Source organism: Maniola hyperantus, chromosome 2 (genome assembly GCF_902806685.2).
Source record: "Maniola hyperantus chromosome 2, iAphHyp1.2, whole genome shotgun sequence".
NCBI lineage: Eukaryota > Metazoa > Arthropoda > Insecta > Lepidoptera > Nymphalidae > Maniola > Maniola hyperantus.
This window is the reverse complement of record NC_048537.1, coordinates 13,654,262-13,680,970: the sequence shown is the minus strand read 5'-3', so window position 1 is coordinate 13,680,970 and position 26,709 is coordinate 13,654,262. Positions and strand designations below refer to the sequence as shown.

At 35.8% G+C, this 26,709-nt stretch overlaps 3 protein-coding genes across 16 annotated transcripts in view; 1 reads left to right on the top strand and 2 right to left on the bottom strand.

The window, feature by feature from the left end:
* Positions 1-19,021, bottom strand: part of LOC117992954 (guanine nucleotide exchange factor DBS-like) — a 124,376-nt gene extending 105,355 nt beyond the window's left edge. For 4 of the 8 annotated variants that reach the window (XR_011238143.1, XR_011238142.1, XM_069506835.1 and 1 more), the window contains exon 1: positions 18,589-19,021. Coding sequence is in view for 6 of the 8 variants with exons in the window: in XM_069506835.1 (XP_069362936.1) it covers positions 18,589-18,757 (169 nt within the window). In the remaining 2 variants the exon portion in view is untranslated. Of the gene's footprint in view, positions 1-53; positions 275-349; positions 488-18,588 lie in introns of those variants that run through there. The other 4 variants (XM_069506845.1, XM_069506880.1, XM_034980691.2 and 1 more) reach the window with 4 other exon arrangements.
* Positions 1-26,709, top strand: part of LOC117992918 (glycogenin-2-like) — a 172,376-nt gene that overhangs the window by 129,647 nt on the left and 16,020 nt on the right. For 5 of the 7 annotated variants that reach the window (XM_034980642.2, XM_069506808.1, XM_034980671.2 and 2 more), the window contains exon 1: positions 19,326-19,486. In XM_034980642.2, the coding sequence (XP_034836533.1) occupies positions 19,480-19,486 (7 nt within the window). In that variant the 5' untranslated portion in view covers positions 19,326-19,479. Of the gene's footprint in view, positions 1-19,325; positions 19,487-26,709 lie in introns of those variants that run through there. The other 2 variants (XM_069506787.1, XM_034980679.2) reach the window with 2 other exon arrangements.
* Positions 1,276-13,760, bottom strand: LOC117993007 (uncharacterized). Its single transcript, XM_034980760.2, has 4 exons — positions 13,412-13,760; positions 12,810-13,085; positions 10,169-10,396; positions 1,276-9,487 (listed from the first exon to the last, which is right to left on the bottom strand). The coding sequence occupies exons 2-4, from the start codon at positions 13,068-13,070 to the stop codon at positions 8,270-8,272; spliced, it is 1,707 nt and encodes a 568-aa protein (XP_034836651.1). The 5' UTR covers positions 13,071-13,085; positions 13,412-13,760; the 3' UTR covers positions 1,276-8,269.

Sequence of the window (26,709 nt, the reverse complement as noted above, 5' to 3'; positions counted from 1 at the left end):
TGCTAACTGAAAATAACACAGTAGGTGTAGATTTCAACCTATAGAAAACTTACTGTCATTGCGCCGCTCGCGTCTACTTCTGCACTTCCAAAACTTCATAGCGTCCGTGCGAGGTCAACCGGTGATGTGACGTCAGAAATGAAGATGATACCGCGCGCGCCCACCGAGCCAAGTAGCCATCGTCTAACTGGCCGATTGGGGACGAAACAATGACTTTTGTTCACAAATTGACGCGGAGAATTTAATCACGCAGACTAAAAGAAAAGATAGACGGTAAATGAAACCCCTGCCAGCACTGTAAACAGTTCTAATATCAACATATTTTTCTTCTACTTTTGAGCGAATGTACCTATTTTTTAGCTCCACGACATACTTGAAGGGTATATAATAAAATATTATATAGATACGAAAGGGCGTATACATAAAAAAAGTTATTATTAAATGACAAATAGACACGCGGCACTCAACACGGCACGCGGCGCTCAAGCTCACGAAGACCATCTACTTTCTTTTATTCCTTGTTAACGGTCGAATTTAAAAAAATTAATCCTATCTGTAATCTGTCGATAGGTTACTTAGCAACTTTGTTATATTTTGTCAAAAATTGTATGGTCTTTCTTGACAATTAACGGTGTAGCTAAGTAACTTATTGACAAGTTATGGATAGATTCATTTCGGCCGTTAGAGAAACAGCAAGAATGATTTGAGTTAATTCGCGAGTGCGACGAACGCACACCCCCAACACTATCGGTCGTCTGTCGACCCGACGGGCAATCTCCGGCTGTAACTCCGCACCGCATTGAGGAAGGCGTGGGAGCCAATCCAGAAATCAGATCAGGAGTCAGGACCTTTGCTTGATCTAAACCATTTACAATCATCCCGTTTAATGATTTACTGAAGATTGTTTTAAAAAGAGTCAAATTCTGTAACATTTTCACCTTATCACATTGATCCGAGTGTGAACCTAGGTGCACGCACACACAAAGTATGTCGCAGAAACTAGAGACCTATGGTTGAGGATGCGCTTCTATTGAAGAAGAGCGGAGACGTGTTGACGAATAGATCATTTATTTTTAGGTTAGGTTATTGTTAGATGACGTGATACCTGAGAATTGCTGATTACTGCCCATTCTTATTTTTACATGACTGCCCAACAAAGTAGTGTAATGTTTGTATGCTATCATCGTTTCTCAATAATGCATGTCTCCGCTTTAATGGAAACGCACCCTCAAAAATGCCACAAAGATTGCTAGGGGAAGGATAAAAATGCATGTATAGCGTAAAAAAGGTTTATTTTCTATCACATCATGTCTTCCTACGTTAAAAAATTTTGGAACTTAGATGCCAAACATCATCCTAAGAGCAATCACTACAATCCGAAGCAAGTCTGAGATATACATTTTTAATCATTATTATAAAAATATAACTTTGATTTGGAGAGTTCAACTTCAAAGGGTTATTAAAAGATAACATACATAATTGCTTATTCTAAGTTAATTTAATTTATTTAAAAAAATGTTTAGAAACGTTCTACAAAATAATCATACTAGTCACTTGTTCAATTAATTTTGTAAAAAAACAATTTACAACTATGATTTATATTTTAAACTAGCTTATGCTCGCGACTTCGTCCGCGTGGACTATATAAATTTCAAACCCCTATTTCACCCCCTTAGGGGCTGAATTTTCAAGAATTCTTAGCCATACCTACGTCATAATAGCTATCTGCATGCCAAATTTCAGCCCGATCCGTCCAGTAGTTTGAGCTGTGCGTTGATAGATCAGTCAGTCAGTCAGTCAGTCAGTCACCTTTTCCTTTTATATAATATTTAGATGTACTTCATAGTAGGTAAATAAAAATAGCCTAATAATTTGCCTAAAAAATGACATTTATTTTTTAATCCATACGCAAGTATATATATTTTTTAATTCAAATATCTCATGCCCACTCTTTACTCATGTGAGAATCGTAAACAAGTGTGGATGGTTGTTACTTGTTTCGCGCCTTACATGGAGTGAAGAGCGGGCCATAGATCTTGCCTCGAACCTTTCAGACGGGCCAAGAGAGCAGTAAACGTGTTCACAGTTTGGTTAAACAGAACTATTGGTAGAGTTGTGACTCTACAAAACAAATTAAGGGATAGAGAATTACGTCCTACATCAATAGTCACTACTCACTATTTGATATTGTAATGTATTTCAATAAGAAAACATCGTTCTTAGTACCAATGTGACGTCATGACAGCAAGTGAACCTAAAAAGATGGCGGCTAGCGTTTTCGCGGCCAAACTTGAAATGCAAAATTTATATGTATATTTGTTGCACTTATCGATCGATAAAATTTTTTTGGTAGTTTATTACTTTAGGATCAAATTAAGATACTTTTCAAAAAAGGGTAAAATTACCCTATATTAGCGCGCTGTATTAGCTAGTCTCCGTGAACAAACTATCCATCTACAGTACGCGGCCGAAAGTAATGTACATAGACCTTTAAAAGGAGATAGCAAATTTGTAGAGCGCCGTCTCTGTCGTTGAGACCGACAAAACGTCATATAGGTATGAGTGACAGGGACAACGCTCTACAAAGCCGAAATGTAATCTAAAGGATGTACATTACTTTCGACCGCGTGCTGGACAAAATATTAATTGTTTAAAAATTAAAATGCACGTTTTGTTCGGGACACGCTGCATCTGTCTTTTTCCTACGGAATAGTTTATTTATTGTTAAACAAATTAACAAGATGCGAACTAGATACTGAATATTATGTAAAAACATTCAATGCTCTCCTGACATATTGCACTATTAACACACATGGTAAGCATACGTTCTAGGCACGATTCTGTACTTTCTATAATATTTATATCGATTACACACTTAGATTACTAAAATTATTCAGAACCTTAAACGCAAAATACAGTTGAGATTTCCATAATCTTTGAAGGCTATAAATTTTTCGTATAAAATATTTCTACAGTATGAAAATAAGTCCTTTGAAAATGCCCAATTTGTTTTGTTTTTTGTTTCATCTCGTTTTTGACTATAATACACAGAATAATCAGAGCATGTATCTAAAAACTAACTCGTTACTTTATGGTACAGTTAAATAATAAAGACGCCCAAAATTCGTAGAAAGCGCTGCACATAATAGGATGTTTTTAGAGAAAATATCGCCAAACTTCTTGGATGTGATATAGGTCCCGCAAATTGCTATTGCGCTGGAACCATGTCTCATTAACATCGAAACGACGTCATTTTGACGTCAGCTGAAATAAAAATATACCATCAGCTCGAAACTTCAGTCTAGTGCTGACGTCACTAAAATGGCGGCCACGCGCATTAGCAATTTGCGGTACTTATATAATGGTGGATTTAAACCAAACGGAGCGAATTGGCTCGCCCTATTCCCACTCTGTCAAATTTTCTTTAGATAAACAGAGACAACAATGCTCTATTATTTTTAGATCAACAGGTACTTTTTTGCGCACTCGACTTTTAAAATGAAGTCGGTTAAATAAGTGTTAATTGAATGAGCTACGCTTTGCAAACTATTTATTTATGATTATCAGTACCCTTATTATAAATGCGAAAGTGTGTTTGTTTGTTGGTTTATTGGTTTGTCCTTCAATCACGTCGCAACGGTGCCCCGGATTGACGTGATTTTTTTCATGCGTATATGTGAGTGACATAGGCTACGTTTTATCCCGGAAAATCAAAGTTCCCACGTGATTTTAAAAACCTAAATCCACGCGAACGAAGTCGCGGGCATCAGCTAGTAGGGTAATAATAAAGACTGCTAACCTCACAACCCTCCCGAAGTCGGTAGAAAGAGAAGTGAAGACTGACGTGCATATGTGAATAGTGCACAGCATAATTTAATTCAAACTGTGGCATTTGTGATTTCAAAGTAATTCTCCTAGCGCTCCCCTGGGATTAGAAAAATTAACCGCCGAATTCCTATTTAAATCACAACGATCCATTTATTGCATTTTGCCTAATTAACACAAGTTACATGATTATTATTTTTCCGTCAAAATTATATTACTGCCTTGTTTTTTATATCTATATTAATTGTCAAATTAGAATCTTAGAAATGATTACAATATTATCAATGGAAATGCGCATTTGCTACAAAAATACTGTAGGCACTGTAACACCTGTTAGAGGCTAGAGCCTACAGCAGTGTTATGAAGAGATAGACCTATTAATTTAGATCAGAAAAGGGTTTGAACATTTTTGTAAGGAAGCTGGTATATCTACAAGTCCGCCATTTTGGAAAACCTCGTGTCGGCGGCCAGTGATAGAACATGTGTCAATCGACGGAGTAAGTGATTATAATCAAAAAGCATTCAGTGATGAAATGTCGTAAGTGGTATACTTTCCGATATAGAGTTTAAAACCGTAGAAAATAAAGCATTAATGGCACCGATTCCCTTGTCTTTCTATAAACTAAATTTAGAGTATCTGCATCCTTTTCTTTTTACTAATGCTAAAAAAGGAACGGAACATACTTTTCACATTTAAAGACTCTAAATTTTAGTGCACAATACAAATTTAAACAGTAGGTTCGCGACTGCGACCCGTGATTTTATCACGGGTTTTACCATCTAAAAATTTAAAACTGTCAAACTGTGTCTGTCCTTTTCATATTACATTAGTAAGAAGAGCATGTGAATACTCTAAAATTAGGTTGTGCTCAGAATTGGGGCCATTATTTACTTAATGCTTTATTTTTTTATTTTAAACTCAAATATCTCAGAAAGTATATTATCACTTACAAGCGTTGTATCACTGAACACTTTTTGCTTGTAATCACTTAGTATATCGATTGACACATGTTATATCATTGGTTTTTTTTTCAAAATGGCGGACTTGTAGGTATACAATAGGTTCAATGCCCTTAAAACTGTGCAAGCGTTATAAAGTTTCGCAACATACTTGAAAGCAAAAATTCAGAAACAGGAATCGATTTAGCCAGTAGAAACTAGCTTTACATGAACACACACAATCTACAATGAAGCTGATATGTATTATAATACAAATATATTATGTAGACATGATTTTGTTTGAATGCAATAATCAAAAGTTCGAGAATTCTATTCAGTACACACTACAAACTATCAGAGACGAACACCCATCATGAGAATGAATTACACAAATCCACATCATAATACGAAGGCACTGCTTTTTGATAAAGTGCTCCCACACAAAAGTTTAGAACAAAGTTTTAAATAGTTTTGCAGACTCTTTTGTAACAAATAAAACAAATAATTTTAGCGTTTAAACTACCGTGAGTGATTTCCATTCTAAATAATATTTGTCCCGGCTGTACTCACGTGTTTAGTCAACGTTAGCACGACTAGTTTCGAACCCATCCGGGGTCCTTTTTCAAGGGAGTCCGTTCGCGCACGCGCCGCGGTTTTAACGTCGACTAAACACGTGAGTACAGCCGGGACAGATATTATTTAGAAAACAAATAATATTTACTGAACCGTAATGGCAGAAACATTTTATATAAGTACGCGACAGGTCGAGATGGGAATCGGGGTATCAGGCGGGGGGGCGCCTCGCACATCTGCACGTCACCCGCGCTATCCCACACCGGGTTAGTGTGGGGGCTGTGCGGGTGTGCGGGGCGTCCCCATCCCGATTGCCATCTCAACCTGTAGCGTACTATACCTTAGTGTTATTCAGCAGAAAAAAGTTCATCTTAAAAATTAGGTATGCAAAAACTATTATTTTGTAATAACAAAATATACAGTCCAATAAGAGTATACGAACATTTTAAGGCTCTTCCATCATCATCATCATCATGTTTGGATGTTACCAATGTAACAAGTTGAAACAACTGTACTTAAAACTTTATAAAACTTCTACAGGGGAGCACCAATAAATAAAAATTTAATGAATATTTGTGATGAGCAATTTACGTAAAATATAAATAAAATATTAAAAATAATGATTGATTTCAAACACTTATCATCATCCATCCTCCATACATCCATAATCTTATAATATTTCTACAACACAATCCAAGAGCACACACTTTAGTAGTTAATAAAGTTGAGTAGGCAGAATTTTGAGTTGAGATTATTGACTTACTAATTACTTTACTTTAAACCCTGAAATGCTCAAAAGATGTGTACTATAATAGACACCAATCTCCACGCGACTATGTGACATGTTTTTGTTCAGTTGTGTTATGCCCGTGGTTCTTGTTAGAGCGTCGTATCTCTATTATACAGTAATGAATGAGACAGACTTCTCTCAATATTGAGTACACTCAAAATTGGACTTTACCATAACGAAATAGCATGTAAAGAGTGATAGAGCAAGATCCCACTGCCGCCAGACCTTCCTTATTTTATGAGAAACAAATATATATGTGGGATAGTAGTGCTAGTGTGTACTATAATGTACGCATATACGCTTGCTTGTGCCGTGGGCCAATTTTTATGTATCAGCTACTAAAAGTACCTATTTAAAAAAATTACTCACTTTTCTTAAAGTCTGACAGCTGATTTTCATGTATGTTTTACAGAATATTGTTAATAATAATTAATATTCAATACTGCCAAACACTTCCTGTCGCGGTAATTTCCGCCAGACGCTTTAAATCTCGCAAAAAAAATAACAGTTTATCTTACTTGTAGTCTGAATCGTAATTTTGATATTATGATACTCAGGAAATACTAAGACATTAACAAAAGTGAGTAATGTTTTTACGTGCCTGTAGCAACAGATGTCTTTAAATTGGCCCGAGGTACAAGCTAGCAAATATGCGTACATTAAAAGTACTATCCCACACAATTGGTTTCTCAGAAAATAAGGAAGGTCTGGCAGCACTGGGATCTTGGACCATGAATGTTGAACGCTGCTTGTACGTTCTTAGATTGGCTTTTCTTAGCGATTGATTGTATTTCTAGGGTATCTCAAGTATAGTAAGTCAATGTAGGACATTAATAAAACCAAACCATTAATTCAAATATACATATTTAAAAAATTAAATTAAATTACGAAACACCTAGTGTATTTTAACTGCCCATTAAGACTATTACCAAAAAATTGTAAAGAAAAATAATTCAACATAGCTAGCGCTAATTTCATTGTGTAAATACGATTAATTAATTAATTGTATACTTACAAAATAGTTGTTGCTATTTAGGCTAGGGTCAAATCTACTGGAATTCCGCGAGTTTTTCCTAGATCATTTTGATAACTCATAAGTCAAAGTAAAATTGTTGGCCACATCAATTTTTACTTAGTGTACCTGCACTTTTTTACCAACGTGGCAGACAGGTAGTGGTTAAAGCGAAATTCCGCTCGCGAATTTCCGAGCGCCTAATTTCCACTAGATTTGTCCCTACCCTTAAAATCAGTTACTAAACCCAATACTGAAAAGGTGTAAACCTAAGTATCTTTGCTAACTTATTGCCAAAGTTACAAATGGCCTTACATAAAATTAACATACTCATTACTGAATTACTTTAACAGTGGGAACTTCACATAATTAATAGTTCAGTCATTACAAGACCCTTGTGTGTATGTAGTTACACAAACTAATCATTGAGGTAGGTACAAATCTGTCAATTTGTATGGGTTGTTGAACGACCGAAATCAATAAAGTATATCTATCTATCTGTAATCTGTTGATAAGTTACTGAGAGTGAGATCTATAGAGCGCACTCTGACTTAGCTTAGACTTAAGACAGAGTTAAAACTAGACACCTATATCTCTCACATAAATCTGTATTGTTTTAACTCAATCTTTAGTCTGAGCAAAGTCAAAGTGTGCTCTATAGGTCTCAGCCTTAGACTTTAGAGACATTGTTAATTGACAAAAAAGTCCATGCAATTTCTGACAAATAACAATGTTGCTAAAGAACCTATCAACAGATTACAGATGAGATTGATCATTAATTTGGGCCGTAAGACCATATTATTATGTTTAATAATATACCACTGACTGTACCTACCACACTCCATACCTTATGACGAAGTTTCCAAGTGAGCAACATAACAACGGAGTTTAAATCTGTCATTTTGTATGGAAGGTCTTCACGAATTTGACAACTCCATACAAAAAGGACAGATTAACGCACCACCGGCGTTAAGTTTTATAGCTTAAAAACTCGAATACCAGATTTACGTCAGTGCCAATGTAGAGTTTTAATTTGAAAACTTGACACTCAATAACTGGCATTGGTCTGAAATTATGCCCACTCTCTGTTCCACACGTCTAGATAAATCGTCTGAGGATGTGGTATCTTGTCAATGTCGGTACCAGGCTCCTTGGACCCTTGTCTGAAAGTGGGAGACGGGTGTGACGAGGTAAGCCTGTTGTGGTTGTTGTACCACAGCCAAGGGTATGACTTGCTGGGCCATTTCTACTGGTTGACCATTATCTTCGGAGACCCCTAGTGGTTGCAAATGTTGCTGGGAAACCTGTTGTACCCCACCAACTTGCTGAGTCAGCACTTGCTGGTGCTGGCTCACTTGCGGCACCAGCTGCATTTGCTGCTGCATCTGCTGCTGCTGCTGCGATTGTTGCTGGTGTATGACCACGTGGGGCTGGTTCTGCATCTGCTGATGCTGTTGGACCTGCACTTGTACCTGCTGCTGCTGCTGCTGCTGTTGTTGCTGTTGTTGTTGCTGCTGCTGCTGCACTTGCTGCTGCTGCTGAGCCTGCTGCTGCGCTTGCTGCTCCCGGTCGTGCTCCTCTTTCTTCTTCTGCTCCATTGCTGCCTTTTTTGCGTCAGCCTTCTCTTTTTCCTGCTGTATCCTAATCGGATCCTTGTTCTTGTCGTACGTCATGCATTTACCACTACGGAATGGCACCATGTCTTTTGGTATTTCCTGTTTCTTAGTCGCGAATTTCACGTGGGGAAACTGGTCTTTCATGAAAGCTCGGAAGGTGGAATACCCCATGAGTTTTACTCCGGGCTCCAAGATTTCCCCGTATTCTTTGTACGCTTCGAATAGGTGCTTTCTCGAGTCCCCTTGGATGATGACAGTCTTACTGGCCTTTTTACACTCTCCGGAAGGTTGGATATCTTTCGGCGAGCTCGCATGCTGCTTGAGGTATTCCTTCAGGAAGTTGGTAGCATGTTTGTAGATGTCAAGTGTGAAGGTGTTGTATGGTTTCTTACCTACATTGCCGTGTATCCTGGGCGCGACGCCGTGTGTCATGACATGCTGCCGGATTCGCTTGAGCTGATAATGTGTCACATTTTCTAGGTATAAGAAAGCTTCTAAGCAAACCTTTCTCCCTTGGTACACGTAGCAAGCTCTCAATCTCCTCCTGACCTTATGCCGTGACGTCTCAGCGGGGTTTGCCAAACTGGCCATGGTGATACCCATCAAGTACATGTCATGTTCACTTTTGGTCAGTTCTGCAATATTGAGCCGATGGCGATACACTGCCTCTGGATTGAGTCCTCGGTAACAATTGTCTTTGCAATCACAACCTCTTTGCAGCCTCTCATTTACCTGAAAGTTTATTTTTATTTTATTTTTTTATTTTCTTTATTGGGTTTACCAACACCTTATAACATTTAGGACTTAGGTACATAAATAACAATTTTGATTGTACAAAATACTTTCGCAAAATGATAAGCTAATTATAGGTAAACACGGCATGCTTAGGGACCATAGACACATATTAATATTTTATTTTATATTTAGTACATATGCAACATATTTCTATGGCCTGGAAATCGGATGGATCATGCAGATAACCAATGTAATAGTAACCAGTTGTAGGGTCGCCAACTTTATATAGAAATTAATCCAGAGAAGCTAAATTTATTTTACATTTATTTTACAAATTTAGAGTACAGTTGGCAACCCTAATAAATACCCTATTGATATGAAAGACTGTACAAAAGCTTCTTGTCTCACAGGGTAGAGGTAGATAGAATTTGTATGTATATTGTATACACACACACCTGACACCATGGGTGTGCGGGGCGTCCTCCCGCCTCATACTCCGATTGTCATCTCGACCTGTCGCGACTATAGTAATAGTCTGTGTCGTGTTACACACACAACCGAACGAATTTGTCTTCACTTTTAAAATACAATTGTATGAGCTTTGCCCATTTGTTTGGTGACAGACAGATAGAAAGGGACACTCACCGATAATATTCAGATAAGTATATAAACAGATACCTGAGCTGGATTATCCTCCAGTTTATTATCGAGAACTTCTTCATCACTATCTTCTTCTGCCTTCTTCTTTCTCTTAGCGCCAGCTTTCTTTTCCACATTTGGCTTAGTTTCCACATCCAAGTCCGCAGTCTCAACATTGGTCTCAAACGCAATACCGTATGTCCCTTGCATGGCTTGAATGTTGGCATCGCCATTCTCAACTTGGATGGTATGGCCTTGCCAAAGAACCTGGAATACAGAACAAGAACACGAAAAATAGAATACTTTTTATTGTAAGTATTAATATAATTTACTAGCTTATGCCCGCGAGTTTGTCTGCGTGGACTACTCAAATTTCGAACCCCTATTTTACCCCCTTAGGGGTTGAATTTTAAAAAACCCTTCCTTAGCGGATGTCTATGTCATAATAGCTATCTGCATGCCAAATTTCAGCCTGATCCGTCCAGTAGGTTGAGCTGTGCATTGATAGATCAGTCAGTAAGTCAGTCAATCAGTCAGTCAGTCAGTCTGTAACCCTTTCCTTTTATATAATTAGAATATAATTTACGAGCTTAGGCCCGCGAGTTTGTCTGTGTGGACTACTCAAATTTCGAACCCCTATTTTACCCCCTTAGGGGTTGAATTTTCAAAAACCCTTCCTTAGCGGATGTCTACGTCATAATAGCTATCTGCATGCCAAATTTTAGCCCGATCCGTCCAGTAGTTTGAGCTGTGCATTGATAGATCAGTCAGTCACCTTTTCCTTTTATATATATAGATTTAAGATTTATGTAACACTAGCTAATCTGCACAGCTTCACTTGGGTGTTTGATATACCTACACATATTTCAATTATTTGCTAGCTGAATCTGGATGGAGAGAGAATTATTAAAATCTTGGACCACCTCAGGCTGCATTATTACTTCGTCCGTGTGGCTTTAGATTTTTAAAACTCCTTGATTTTCTGGGATAAAAGGTAGCATATGTCCTTCCCCAGGATGCACTCTCTGTACCAAATTTCATCAAAATCGGTTGAACGGATGAGCCGTGAAAAGCTAGCAGACAGACAGAACCCTTATTGGATCACTTTGTTGTATGTCTGTCAAGAAACCTACGGGGTACTTCCCGTTGACCTAGAATCATGAAATTTGGCAGGAAGGTAGGTCTTATAGCAGACATGAGGGGAAAAATCTAAAAACCGTGAATTTGTGGTTACATCACAAGAAAAAAAATTAAAATGTATTCATAAACAAATATTGCTATTTTCATCTTTCAAAGTAATACCAAGTGGGGTATCATATGAAAGACCTTTACTTGTACTTTCTAAAACAGATTTTTATTTATTTTTAGGCATAATAGTTTTTGATTTATCATGCAAAATGTCGATAAAATACGATTGTAGTATGGAACCCTTAGTGCTAGAGTCTGACTCACACTTGGCCAGTTTTCTTTTGGTTTTGCTTACAAGACCTACACACATTTATAAAAGGCTGAGCTTTAATGGAATTTTGATTTACTGGAAGTTAATCATACTCACATAAAAAATTGTTTAAACAGGAAATGGTTTCAATCCAAAGTGTCACTTAACCATTATTACAATAATTTAGTTTTCCATTCAAATCAATCCAAAATAAGAAAGGTTATAAATGCTTTAATTATTATAACCCCAAAGTTACATCTCTCATAACATTTGGATCCATTATCTAAATATATAAAAGGAAAAGGTGACTGACTGACTGACTGATCTATCAACACACTACTCAAACTACTGGACGGATCGGGCTGAAATCTGGCATGCAGATAGCTATTATGACGTAGGCATCCACTAAGAAAGGATTTTTGAAAATTCAACCCCTAAGGGGGTAAAATAGGGGTTTGAAATTTGTGTAGTCCACGTGGACGAAGTCGCGAGCATGAGCTAGTTCGTCATAAGTGAGTAACTTTACAAAGTACCTATTTCCAGTATTAAGTTGCTGTCTAAAATATTATGTAGGAAACAATCTGCTGACACGCAACAGCTTGGAAAGATTTCTGAAATCTATACAGCGCACTTTCCTTCGACTTAAGACAGAGTTAAAACAAGACAGATGTATATCTCTCGCATAAATCTGTCTCGTTTTAACTCAATGTTAAGTCTGAGCAAAATCAAAGTGTGCTCTATAGATCTCAGTCTTTCTATCTTCACTCTTGTGTTTCCGTCTGTTGTGTGTAGATCTCAGCCTTAGTGTGGGTCTACATTATAGTAGAGATAACATACAATTGTAATCTATGATGTTAGCAGTATGTTGATATGCCAATCAGTTTCTCTTCTTATATCATACTAGATGATGTCTGCAACTTTATCCATGGGTTTAGGTTTTTGAAATATCCTAAGGGAACTTTCCGAAATAAAAAGAAACCTATAGCCATATACAGGATGCAAGCTAGCTCTGTACCAACAAAAAGACTTCCACTACTTTGTCCACCAGGGACTAGTTTTATTAACAATACTATGGGAACTCTTTGATTTTCAGTAACTTATTTTCATCCACAGGATGCAATCTTTATACCGAACATCAAAATCAATTAAATGCAGTGAAATTTAGTAGGCAGACAGACAGACACACTTTCGCATTTATAATAGGTAATATATAGGTAATGTAGATTATAGAGAAAGATATACCTGTTCCTGGTGTCCATTATAGTTGTGCTGCTGCATGTTCTGAGCAGCGCCCAGTTCAAACACAGAGTGCTGCCCCATCACAGGCGTGTGCCACTGGGCACTCTCCCCATATTCGCCGCCGCCGTTCTGGTCTGACGGTATGGTCACTATGATAGTCTCCTTGCTGTCCACACTCCGACGCTCGACCGACAGGAGGGAGTGCAGAACTTCACTCGCCTCCTTCTCGGCCGGGTTCACCACTTCCATCTTCTCATAGGACATTTCCCCGACGCTACACTACAATGTAAGCCAACATTCATGTCAATTCACATGTAGTTATCTACCTACTTACGTACGTGTAGTATGGTACCTATGTACAATGAACGGCACGGCAACCCGCCCCATCGCTCACACAACCTAGCAATTCTACATTTCTACAACCCCACGGACGATTCCGCCGAGAAAACCGCGATAACTTTTCAAATTCATGTAAATAAACATAACAAAAACCGTGCAATTATTAACCTTAATCGCGTTTTTTAAGTTTCATTATCGCATAGCGGATCGAACTCCCGTGGAATATTGGGCCATATAGTCATAGCTGAGAAAGATACAAAACTCACCTTTTTCGCGTTATGTGCACGACCGAGACACTTAAATGTATATTCTTCCAGTTACTTTAGTAAAGTGGATTGTATTTGTTCACTTGATTTCGATATTACAGTCATAATTGAAGAGAAATGCACAAATATTTCACATAATTCACGGAAGCAATATGGCGATACACTTTCCGTGAATAAAATCGGAGGACGCCGTAGAACTCGTCGTTAGTACAGTGCGCCGCCACTGCGCGCCGTTAGCGTCGCTGTTTCCGTATCGACGCTCACCGCTTATTTCGTGACGCGCCAACTTTAAATGCTAAAGAGCAGTGCGTGATAGAGGAGAATTAGCTGCGATTGATTATGTTCCGATTCAATATTTTGTTTCTCGTCTTTTTCATGTTCTTTAAGTAACATGAATTTAGAAATAGCTGTAGAAAATTGCATTTATGTTAAATAAGGTTTTACAACTTAACGAATAGATAAAAGATAGACAGGAAAATAATACAGGATAAAAAATTTATACTATAGGTCAGGGGCTGTACTTTTATAATAGATCCAATTAATTTCTAGGAATGTTCCGATTCAGTGTTTCGATTCTTATAAATAATTCTAGTCAACCTAAGTATGAAACGTAATATTAAGTTTCTCTGATCGTCTAGCTTGTATTTAAACCTTAAGCTGTAATGTAGAGCTTGTAAGGATTCCCTTGCATATCTCGTACCTACCTATCTGAATGAGATAATATTCTTCGATCGGTCGACTTACCTATTTCATCGGCCCTTTGTGCGCTTTTGCCTTATTGGTCACGGACACGAAGGAACAAAGGCTGATAAAATAACATTTCCAGTGGACTTATTTTGTTTATAATCAAAAAATTATTTTGTTCATAATATAATCAAATAGGTACTTAATAACTTTCCACTTATGTACAAAAAAATATTTAATAAATGAAATCAATTTCTGAGTGTACAATGAACTTCATAACTTTACCGTGAACAAAGTCATTAAAGTCTACTATCCAGAATCAGATTTTTTTTAATTGAGTGAAAAAAAGTACATTTTTCAAAAAGACAGAATATTAATCATTTAATATCTTTAAAATCATTTCATACGATTTCTGAACTAAATCGTATTCTGTCCTAACAACGCGACGATATTGAAGAAAAAAATCTCAACGATGGAACAAGATCTCGATTAAAATATAAAATGTATCAGGTGTTACAGATACTTAAATAGGGAGTATTCAAGAAGGGTCCGCACTGGCGTGGAACAAAATGGTGCGTTCGACCGCCAGCGGCTCGGGAGAGACATATTTCATGTAGGTAGGTAGCGTGTATCTACATATCGCGCTGATGACATACACTAACCTAGGGGATATACTTTATTTCCGTTTCCTCACCATCTACGTCCCTAACTACTCCTACTATGGGAAGTCAGAATATTGTGTGCTAAAACAACAAACTGGTATATTAAAACGTGGTAATCATTTTGGTATAAGTATCTACATAAATCTTTTCAGAGTGCTGAGTGCTGTATAATTAAGACTGCTTTGCTGTGAAAAGCTAATGGAAATTCTAATCTTCCAGATACTTTGCATCGACCCAATCCGTAAATGGAGCTAGAAGGCTATACAACATACAAAAGGGGTTAAAATTTAGCCAATACAAAAGGGGTTAAAACAAGCTAAAACTCTTAGCAGAAACTAAAGTTGGCTCTGAATTTTTAGGAATATTAGCAATTTGGAATTCAGTGTACCAACAAAATTTGTTCAATACGTTTTTCATAATATTATGAAGAAGAGAACATAATCATCAAGCAAAGAAATAGACACAAGATTTCCGACACGATTTGTTCAATATGTTTTTGATAATATGCAGAAGAAGCAAAGAAATAGACAATTGGAAACACCTGGAGACAATACTGCGCGTTTAGGGATACCAAATCTCAATAAAAATCACCTGCATTCTTCCCATACTGTGCCAGATATGAGCGCTCGCCAACGTTCATTTTAACCTAAATCTAAACCTGCTAGCGTAGAAGGAAAGGAACATGATGAGCAGTGGCGTGCAGGTCATAGAGGCATAAATGCACTGCTTACCCCAGTTGTACTAGCTCAATGCATATTTTTCATTATGACCTGCCAGTAAATAGTTTCCTGCCTAACTAATGCCTACCCTGGCTTTAAACTCTGTGCACGCCACTGATGATGAGCAATGCGAAATTGGACAGAATACATCATCTCAATATCAGAAATGCCACCCGAATGTAACACTAAAAGTAAACGTTCTCAAATTGCAAAAGGCTATAGCCACACTATCCCGACCCGTTAAATGGAGTACGAAAATCAGTGTATGTTACTTGGGAAGGAAAGAGGAGAAGGGATGATGGCTCAAAAGTTCGGCACATAAATCTACGGCAATATCGGGGAGAACTAGGATAAGAGTCAAGACAGGCAACAAAAAAGAGAAGTATGGTCCTCAAGCTATTTGACATTGGTGAAGTGCATTGTGCTGGTCTGGCACTACAAAAAGCCACCAAACAAGAAAAGAAGAAGAGAAGATTGGTGGAAGACTTTGCCAAAGTGCACACAGATTAATCTGCAAATGAAATAGATATTATAATAAAAATAATTGACTATTGCACCTGATAGGGGCTTAAATGCTAAAAAGCTGGATCTGCATTATTATCCCAAAATCTTTACCAATATTTTGATTGATGGAAGGGTTCACGACCCTAAGCATTGGATTACAAGTTACGATATAGACTAGTGACATAAAAAAATAGTAATACTACTACGTCAACACAACGGAATATAACAGTTTATTGGGTAGGTGCACCTAATAACCATGCTGAAGTTTACCAGAATGTGTTTAGATTGAAACAAAATATAAATCATACGCCTTTGCTTGAATGCACACAGTGCCGTGATGTTACGCACCTCATGTTTACAGTAAATTCTATCAATAGTGAAAGTGCTCATCCCGATTATACAAACAATATGTTCAACGTATTTTGTTTACACTTTAGACAAATAAAAGTTTGAATCGTTGCAGGTTGCCATAGCACAATTACAAAGAAAAATTGCAACCATTTAATGAAATTTAATGAAAAACCAAATTTAATTAAACAAAACCACCGTCTTTGGAAGCAAGCATTGAAATTGGAAACAAATTAAGAATCTCTTTCTTTTTTAAATCAGACCATTTATTTCATGTAGGTCTACTTTAAAGGGGCATAAATTATCATGCCAAGCTCAGGATTTTACCACCAATGCAGAATAAAAATCGACAAAAAAGTATTTTTGAAGTTAAAATGGTCTCGACAATTTATAAAACAGGGGAGTACTTTACTACTGGGTCGAGGAAAATATTAAGCAAAATTGCATTTTACTCTTTATTTTTTGGAACAAAATAATAATTTACTCTTATTCAATAGGTTTTACCTAGAAGGTGAAGAAATAACGCTGAAACCTGAACTGTCATAACAATTTGAGGAACTGGTGAAAAAATGGAGTAATTACGCTTCTGATCAATTGTTTTAATACAAATCCAAATGTTTTTGGCCCAACAATGCATGCAAATCTGAACTCATTTTTAAACAAAACAGTCTAAAACTGTGCAAAAATTGAGTCCAGAGATCGTGATTTCGATCAAAACGTTACAATTACAATAAAGTTTCAAATGTATGTACCTATATAATTTAATTTCGTGCAATTACAGCGTAGTTTGCGAGCTCCTCAATTACTATCATACCATACCTAAGATACACACGTGAAAAGTTCTAACTTGCGCTAGTTTCAATTCAACGTGCTTTTGAAAATTATGAAATTCAAAATATTTGAATTTATAAATATTTCACATAAATTGACATAAAAATATCTTAATAATACAGTTGTTAGATACGTGTCTTCTAAAACCATAATCATACCTAGTTCAAATCTAGCCGAAATATTAAAGAATACAGGTTAATGACTCACTCGGGCGTGTGTTGTTTCTTACTTAACTTAATCTCAGATCCAAGTATGTAATCTATTGTTTGACGTAATTAAAATTATAAGTAGGTATGTGAGTTGTGACCCAAAGTAAAAAAAAAATGAAATGAGATACAAAGTCTTTACTTCAATTAATATCCTTAAATACAATATACAAACAAATTAACTATTAGATAAATATACTTGATATAATAATATATTATAGTTGTAGTACCTAGTAGTATTATATATTCAATGTGTTAATTTATTATATTATAACTATCTAAATATTAGAATCAATAATGAAATTTAATTATCTGATATAGGTACATTTACCTCATAAAAAGCAAAAATATTTTAATATCCAAGTCAAAACGGTGGATATACATACAAATAGGTATAAAAGAAGCTTCTAAAAGTATAGAATGCGACAGGTCGAAAAGGCAATCGGGGAGGGAACGTCGTGCGTGGTGTGATTGCGATCTCCACCAACAAAATCCTATGGAAAATCCCCCTTAATGAATAAATTTTATAGCAATTCTGAATAAAATAAATAAAAAATGCAACCGTAACTACTGACTTCCGGTCTAAAAAATGTTTAGTAATTTTAAAATTGAAAATTACGAATATATTTCAATTTTAGCCAAACTAAATTAACAAATAATTTTAAATAAAAGTTATTATTTTTACACTACAATAAAAATTAATTCGTTTAAATAATATGCTACTACTAAACTTTTTTAATATAATTTATTGTTCCAGAAAAAGTGCGCGAATCCGCGACCTGTCAAATTAATTTCGTCAGTTAGGTTAGGTTATAGGTATTTATTTGTAGTGTGTGTGTGTGATAATAATTTCGGTTATTATTTTAATTTTTAAAATCATATTATATAGGTATGTAAATACAAATTATAAATGCCTAAGTGCCTACCTATTTAATTAGATAAGTATAGATCTCCCTATAATTTAATTCGTAAGAAAACGAATAAAATTATCGTTATTATTATACTTAATTAACGCTGTTTAGAAAGTAATTATTTTATTTAAAATAATTGCTTAATATTTCAAGTGATTAATCCGTAGTTTTTAGCCTTACTTGCAGGTAAGTTTCTACATAAATAATGCTATAAGTATCAAAAACAGATGCCGTTCGTATTTTAACTAAGTAAAGGATTAGTACCTACCTGCTTATTTAACAAGAGGCAGAATAATCTTTCAGTGTACTTACCACCCGAAGAAGAATCCAAGGTGAAGCAGCTGCTACGCGATTTGACCATGGAACCTGGAGATGGACCGTCAGGCCACTCCATCCTTTCTTCCATGGCCTTCGAGGCACTTCTCTTGAACTGTTCTAAGAAGCTGTCTATTTGTGTCTCTATACTCGGGGTGCTGGCCATCGTTGCCACCGAAACACCGAAAACAAACACAAAACCGTATCCAGCTACGATATTTCACATAATGTTATTATGAATCTCGAATATTTCGCTCGTATAGGTGAATAAATTTAGAGTTCCCGAAAAATGTACACATTGCGTCATTATACGTCATTGTCGCGCCGAAATCACCCATCAATAGGAATCTCCGTATAATTTTATCAAAAAATCTGATTCCTCGCAAGCATCAAAGGGCCGTAGACACTGAAACGATCGTACCGCATCGTACTACGGATACCGTTATGACTTATGATATAGGTATACGGCATCGAAAATAAAGCGACACCCACCGACATCTATCGATCGTCACGAACAGCTGTTCACTGGTGTTGCCACTTAAATCATGCTTTTGCTTATATAAAACAAAAATTGCTTATCTTTTTATAAAACAGTTGCTTTATATTAACTGATTTATTAACTAATAATAACTGATTTTTGTATTTGCTTCTGCTTTTATGTAATTAAAGCACTGAGACTAGAACACACATAGCATTCAATAGAATGCGAATGTGTTAGTTCATGTAATCATGTTTGTCAAAGTGTGCGTGGGTAGCGGCGCCGTGAGGGGATCCGTCGCGCACGTTGCAAGTAAGCATTTGTTAGTGCTGCGCGAAGAACGTGTGTAGTTCGTGATATTTTAAGTGACTACAACGGTCACACAATACTAGACTACACCCGGCCTCAAAATGTCAAGTAAGTATATAATTTCCATAAAATTTTCTTAATTATTAATCAATAATAATTCACTGTTATTTCAATTTGCTGTATCACATTAACATCTGATACTGCAATTGGAAGTTGCACTGTTAACAGAGGTTATCGTCGAGAGAAAATTGCAAAGGGTAGGTAGTCAGAAATTACTATAAAAAATACCCAGTAAAAGAATATTGCTATTGCTTCAAACATTCTCTTCAAATAGTAATAATGTAACATTTTTAATGAAAATTGTATTTGAAACGAAAGTTTATCCTACTAATTTGTTATTCAAATAGGTACCTAGGCTACGTGATTTTATAAATACGTAGGTAGGTACAGGTTTTTTTTAACGAATTAGTTGGATCTCAAGGAAATTTCTAAACGTAAGACTATCCCAGCTTTATCATTATGTTACTTAGCTGCTAAGTATATAATATTATACAAGATGATTCCCGCGACATCGTCCGCGTGGATGTAGGTTTTTAAAAATCCTATGGGAACTCTTTAATTTTCCGGGATAAAAGGTAGCCTATGTCCTTCCCCGGGATGTAAGCTAACTCTGTACCAAATTTCATCAAAATCGGTTAAACTGTTAGGCCGTGAAAAGCTAGCAGACAGAAAGATACACTTTCACACACACACACACACACACACACACACACATGGATTATGGGTATGGTTATAATGTTTTTGTCGGAAAATACAATTATTTATTATTATTTCCTTCCTAAAACTTTTGCCTAGTACCTACTCTACTAAGTAGGTACCTAATAGATACCTCCTATCCATCCTCTTCGCCACAATCTAACTTTTAATTTCCTCTATTAAAATTATATTATAATGAATAGGTATATCAATAATACTTATTATCTTATAATATGATCGGGACCGGCAATCTTCTGATTAATATTTCAACTCAGAGTCTCATCTCAGATTCCATCTGTATTGACTTCTTTATTAACATCAATCTATTGGCTAACATCCGGCCTCGTCAGTCATCTGCAATCACATGAATAGAATAAAATCTTATTCAAATGAGACTTTTACAAGAGCTTTTGAATCGTCAATATAATTTAGATGATCATAGATCATTTTATGAATTGAATTGTTTTATGTACACGCCAAGGTACAAGCTCAAACACTACACGTATTACGTTATCAATCAGATAACATTCTCCCCAGACCCCAGTTGTAAACATAATAAAATATAGTCATATCAATATCAGCCCATTTCTATAAACATAGCACACTGAACATGCTGCATATCAACGCTGATGCGTTATCGTTTTAGTGGTCTTGACCATGAGCTTCTATTCGGAGCATAACAAGAGTACAGGCGAGATAGCTAGATTAGCAACAGTAAAATATTATTTTATTCAAGATATTTTCATATAATATGTCACTGCGGAGTGCGGAGATAAGTTATTTTACTCATTGCCTGATGTATGCAATATTGCGGTTGGATAGAAACACGATACCTGCCGCAAAAGTTTACTTAACCTTATTGTGGCTTTAGTGAAGGCGACAATACTCTTATTTTAATTATAAATGGAGATATACCTACTTATAATTGTTTTTTATGTATACTATACTATAGATCGATGTTACAGTAAGCGCAACATAGATAAAGTTATTGAGTAGGTATCGGCTACGCGGCTCCAACTTCTTTCTTCAGACTTGTGCTATTAAAATACTTATATTATATACCTATTTACTTCTGTATTAAATTATATTTTTTACTTAGATTATTCTCAAAAAGTGTGATATACACTATGATTTATTAAAGTTTTCATAAAACCTTCAATTGTCTACCATATAAAAATTTTTTACAAAAAAAATAAAAACCGACTTCGTTACACAAACACTAAAAATTGAAAAATAATTTAATTTATTACCGAATATATTATGTATACAAGAGTTACTATAGTTCCATAATAATATTTTTTGGTTCCGGTGCCAATTAGCTTTAGCTGCGCGAATCGTCTAGACTTCATATTTTTATAGGACTCCACAATGGCACCTCATTGGCACCGACCCCAAAAAATATTATTATGGAACTATATTAACTCTTGTGTACACTGATCGCGAGCAATTTACTCTTATCCGTTGAGGAGTTCCAGTATCTATCTTCGAAGATGTTCATCAGATCTTCACCAAATTGAAATGGGACCAACTTTGAAGTATACCCTTTCAAACAAAAAAAGAATTTTCAAAATCGGTCCAGGCGTTTTCGAGTAATCGGGGAACATACATAAAAAAAAAAAAAGATTCCGACGAATTGAGAACCTCCTCCTTTTTTTGAAGTCGGTTAAAAATAGCAACTATCTTCGAATCTACATTTTTACATTTCAACGAAACATTTTTACTTTTATATTTTATTTTCATTTTACCTAGTATTTTTCTTTACCCATTTACACAATAAAACCTGCATTTACATTTTTTTCTAAAAATTAATAGGTAGATGAAATATTAATAAAACCATACTTTATCCAATGCATAATAGTTAAATCGCGTGAGGTGTTGCTGAAACATAAAAAGTTAAACTTCGATTCTAATCTGTTGATGATCTCTTTGCATGAATGAAGTTGCATGCTGCTTTCTTTCCAACAATTTTGTGTGGATATTTTGAACGGAGCATGCATTATTACCTACTGCATTCCTTTAGTTAAGCATCTGAGTTTCTGAGTGCATGCATGGTTCCCTCCAGACCGGCTGCACCTAAATAGAAACCACAGGGACATTGCTCCCGGCTTCAGTAGCGTCTGATCCTGCCCGCCATTTAAATCTTATATACCTTATTGGGGTTCTATTCTATGCAACGTCGGCGTGCATTAAACTTGTTAACTCGGCTTTGAAAAAAAAGTTTATGCTATCCGTACAAAAATACGTCTCCATGCTCGCAATTTTTGCTCTAGGATGAGTAAGGCATACATTTCGGTTGAGTTAAGAAAATATAATATTTATTTTGATCGGTTGAGATAGGAATATTTGTTTGGGATGAGTGAAGAACATTATACCTAATAGGATGAATACGGAACAACCCAAATTAACTTAACATCTATGCGCATATATTTTGCTATCAAGAATTCAATATTCTATATCAGTCATCAGCAAAGTATGTAGGTATTATAAATGCTAATTTCCAAATTCTTAAACATTATGTACTACTCTACTTTATAATATCTTACTGAAGTCAAATTAATACATATTAAGTATCTTATCTTTTCTCAGGATAAAAAATGTGTAAAATTTAAAATCTATTTTCCCACGGCTTAACTTGTAGTTTTTATCAACATTCTCTAGAACACTTCGATAATGTTTTATTATCTTTTGTTTTATCTCTATATATTGTTATTTTGAGTATATAAGACGTTAAAATTACGAATACTTGTATAAATATTTGTATTAAGTATTTCATATCAGGTTGTCAATCTATTATTTTGAATCTAGAATTCAGGAAATATTACTTATACTTGATTCGGTCTGGCAATCGCCCTATTAGCAAAGTTACGAAATTAGCGTTTCGTTTCGTTTATACTTACAGGGTAAATCTATCCATAGATTTCAGGTTTGAGTCTCACATCTAACATTATCGACGTTTTCTAGATAATTACGTTTCTTTTTAGTAGTATCATTATTTATCCGAGAGGTCAAGGACAAACCTATCATTAATCTTTTCTTCAAATGTAGAACGACACGTTATCATAGTAACAGCAAAAACTTATTAGGTTAGGTTGTAATATTTCATACATCATTATCGTCAGTTATAAAATAGAAAAAAAGTTTTCTTTTTATCTCCATCCTTCAGCGGCGTTTATTTTATTTAAGTAGGTAAGTATTTTATTTGAAAATCTTTACTGCGTCAGAAAATTATTTGATCATAATTTTCTGCATACACCATGAATATGAAGGTACAATCTGAAGGTTTGTAGGACATAGGTTAGTAGTTCCTGTCTATTGGCAGCCGCTTTATCACCTATTAACCTACAGCAATAAACACGTTGTTGGACATCTCGAAGTTCAAATAGCTCTTTAATCACTTGTCCGACAAGAGACCAGAGACACTCGAAGAGACCACACCTGAAACAACAGCTTTATAATTCAACAGTACCTACTCTTATCAATTTTATCTCTTCTACGCTTCTTCTTTCTCTAAATAGCACAAAACAACCCATGTTTGTCAGTATATTGGCATACAACTTCTAAAATGTAAACTTTTTAGTGGATTTGTATGCAATTTTCACCATAATTTAATACTAGAGTTAGTAACCTAGTTTATGTATAACTTTGCTTGTGATCGCGTACGAGGATCTAAAATAGCTACATAAATAGTTAATAACGATCTTAAATTATTATTTTCAAAGAATACCGAAAATTGGGGAACCGGCAGGGATTGTCCTGCATCTCTCGGACTACCTATTTAAATTTATTTTGGAATTTCTTTCAAGTGTAAAAACACTATAATAAAATTATGTAATAACGATGTCCTTCTGAATTATATTTAGATGCATTTCTAAGTTATAATAACTAGGTTAATTTTAATGTTTGAACTTAAAACCCTCCTGTAAGTTTAACGCTTTAAAATAAAAAAATCTACGGAAACCATGCACAATTAGATCTATGATATCGAAATAAGCGTGGGGAATGGGGAATGGTAGAAATGGCGCGTCACCAAAACGTAGATAAAAAGCATGATTGTCGGTTTAATTGTGGAATGCATAGGCGTCGAGCCCGGCACCAAATATCTGACGCTATCGAGTAGTTTTATTTTCAATTTTATTTGTGTCGCGCTATTTTGGACCAGCACACGAGCAATGTGCGGCACTTGTCTGTTTCATGGAGCTATTAGCTATGCTATGCGATGGCCCACGCGGTATGAAACTACGAACATTATTTTCAATTCTTGGGGGATGTATCACAGCATATTTTTGTTGCTCGCACAAGTCTGTTAAATCTGTCAACCAAGCAAAACATTATAAATCATTCCTATAGAAACTATAAATTCCTAAATTTTTTCATTAGAATTTTCGATCAATTTAAAATCCGGATAGGACTTCTACATATAGAAAAGCTTCTACTTATAGCAAAATCATAGATACGAAGTTTGCTATCCGAAGTTTTTCCCCGTTATACTATTTCTTCAATTAAATTTATTGAGAGGGATGTTGTCCCGCAGTGTTTTCCAAAGGATGATAAAAAAAACATTTTTTCGTTAAACTCGTACCATCATACTGCGCAAACATCGTCTTCTTTCTTGTGTTTGATCTTTTACTTTTTACGTATGACTCCTGGACTGTGAAGGCGGAACTAAGAAAAAGTCTAGAAGCATGGGTATGTGGGCCCCTATCGGTGAATCCTAAAAATCAACTGGAAGTGTAAATCATAATCCTTCCTTTTGGCCTTACTGTAGTAGGGTAAAAAACACAAACAATGAAGTTTTGCAGCGAATCGGAAGTGACAGTGATCTTTGGAAGACTGTCAAAAAAGTAGCTTATCTTTGGTTGTTCTATAGAAACGGGTTCTTTCAACTAATAATGATGGGCATAATAGCTGGAAAATAACACTGGTCGTAAGTGAGAGTCTTGGTTGCGCAACATCAGGAAGTGGACAGGAATCGCGAGAGCCACCCAGCTGTTTAGCCTTGCAAGGGATAAGGCTAAATATAAAGAACTTACCACCAATCTTCTCTAGTCGGAAATACATCTAAAGAAGAAGAATTTTTGATGCAACCTAAATGATCATAGATACCTTATACATATGAAATGAATTGCCTCTACCAAGAAATCTGTTTAAAGCAGATTTAATTATGACAAAATAATGAAAATATTATCGACAACTCTAAAATAAGCAATATTATAAACTTTTAAATTGGTACGACTAAAGATTCAGCATCTACTGCTATAATTTTTTGTTTGATTTCGAAAACTACCAACACTTCAAAATTTACCTGGATAATAAATAAGAATTGAAATGCGATTCATTAAGTAAACAATTATTGTTTAACTTAACCTCTGATCGGTTTCAGCAAATTCACTTACAGAATTACCTATATTTGCGCAGCCGGTGTTTACCTTTATGTACCTCCTATATTTGAAAAAGGCATAGTAAGAATTAAAATATGTTTAGGCTGAACAGCATGAGGCTCTATTTTAAAACTGTGAATTTGCCCAATTTTGGGGAAATGGTTTTTAATGCAAACATTACGAAAACGTGTGTACATGCGACATCGCTTTAAAATCACAATATTAAAATTATTATTAAGTAAACCTTTTTAGATTTTTTTATGTTATTAAAACATTAATATTACTATTATAGTCCGTAAAAAATAGCTCCTCCCGGGCCGTTAATCAATAAAAGTAAACAAATTACCCTACGTACACAGTAGGTACCTACTTACCTACCTATTTCTTAAGGCTCGGAAGGGCTTAGATTAGGCAAGTCCTGCAAGGCCCGCCTACTCCGGTAATCTAGGTACACCGAGATATGCGTAAGCGCATGGAAAATGATCTAATAGATCATTTCGTACTTACCATAAATTACCTAATTAATTTGTTTTTGATTTGGACCCAGTATCCGAAAACAAGAATATTGAGCATATCTTTCATCATCTCGTATGATTATAAAGGGTACGCCAAGTTAAATGACTGTCGCGCCACACGTCACACCAGTCACACGTGTACGGTCTACTAGTCTACAGACACCTATTACGCGACAGGTCGAGATGGCAATCGAGGAAGGAACGCTCTGCACACCCGCACAGCCCCCGCGCTAAATCGATGTGGGCGAGCGCGGGTGACGTGCGGGTATGCGGGGCGTCCCCCGGCCTCATACCCCGATTGCCATCTCAACCTGTCGCATACTATATTTAGACACCTGTGTTATTAAAATATTAATTTGAATTGCGCACTTCCTAAAACTTGTTCAAATTCCACAGCGCAAAGACAGAAATTCAACAGATTTATTAAATGCGTCGTTCGAGCCATTTCCAGTTATTTTAATATTTTACGTCTTTGGCACGTTTAGGTACGTCTATATCTTTAGCGTATGCAACTATGTAATTAAGTAGGTGACTAGATAAAAATCTAATACTTCTAATAACTAATTACTAAAACAGCTAATGTAGGTCCATAAAGCAGGTAGGTAGCTAACTAACTTCCATACTTATAGGTAAGTAGGTAGTACTTAATTATTGTTAGGTACCTACGTCGTTTTGTAGAACT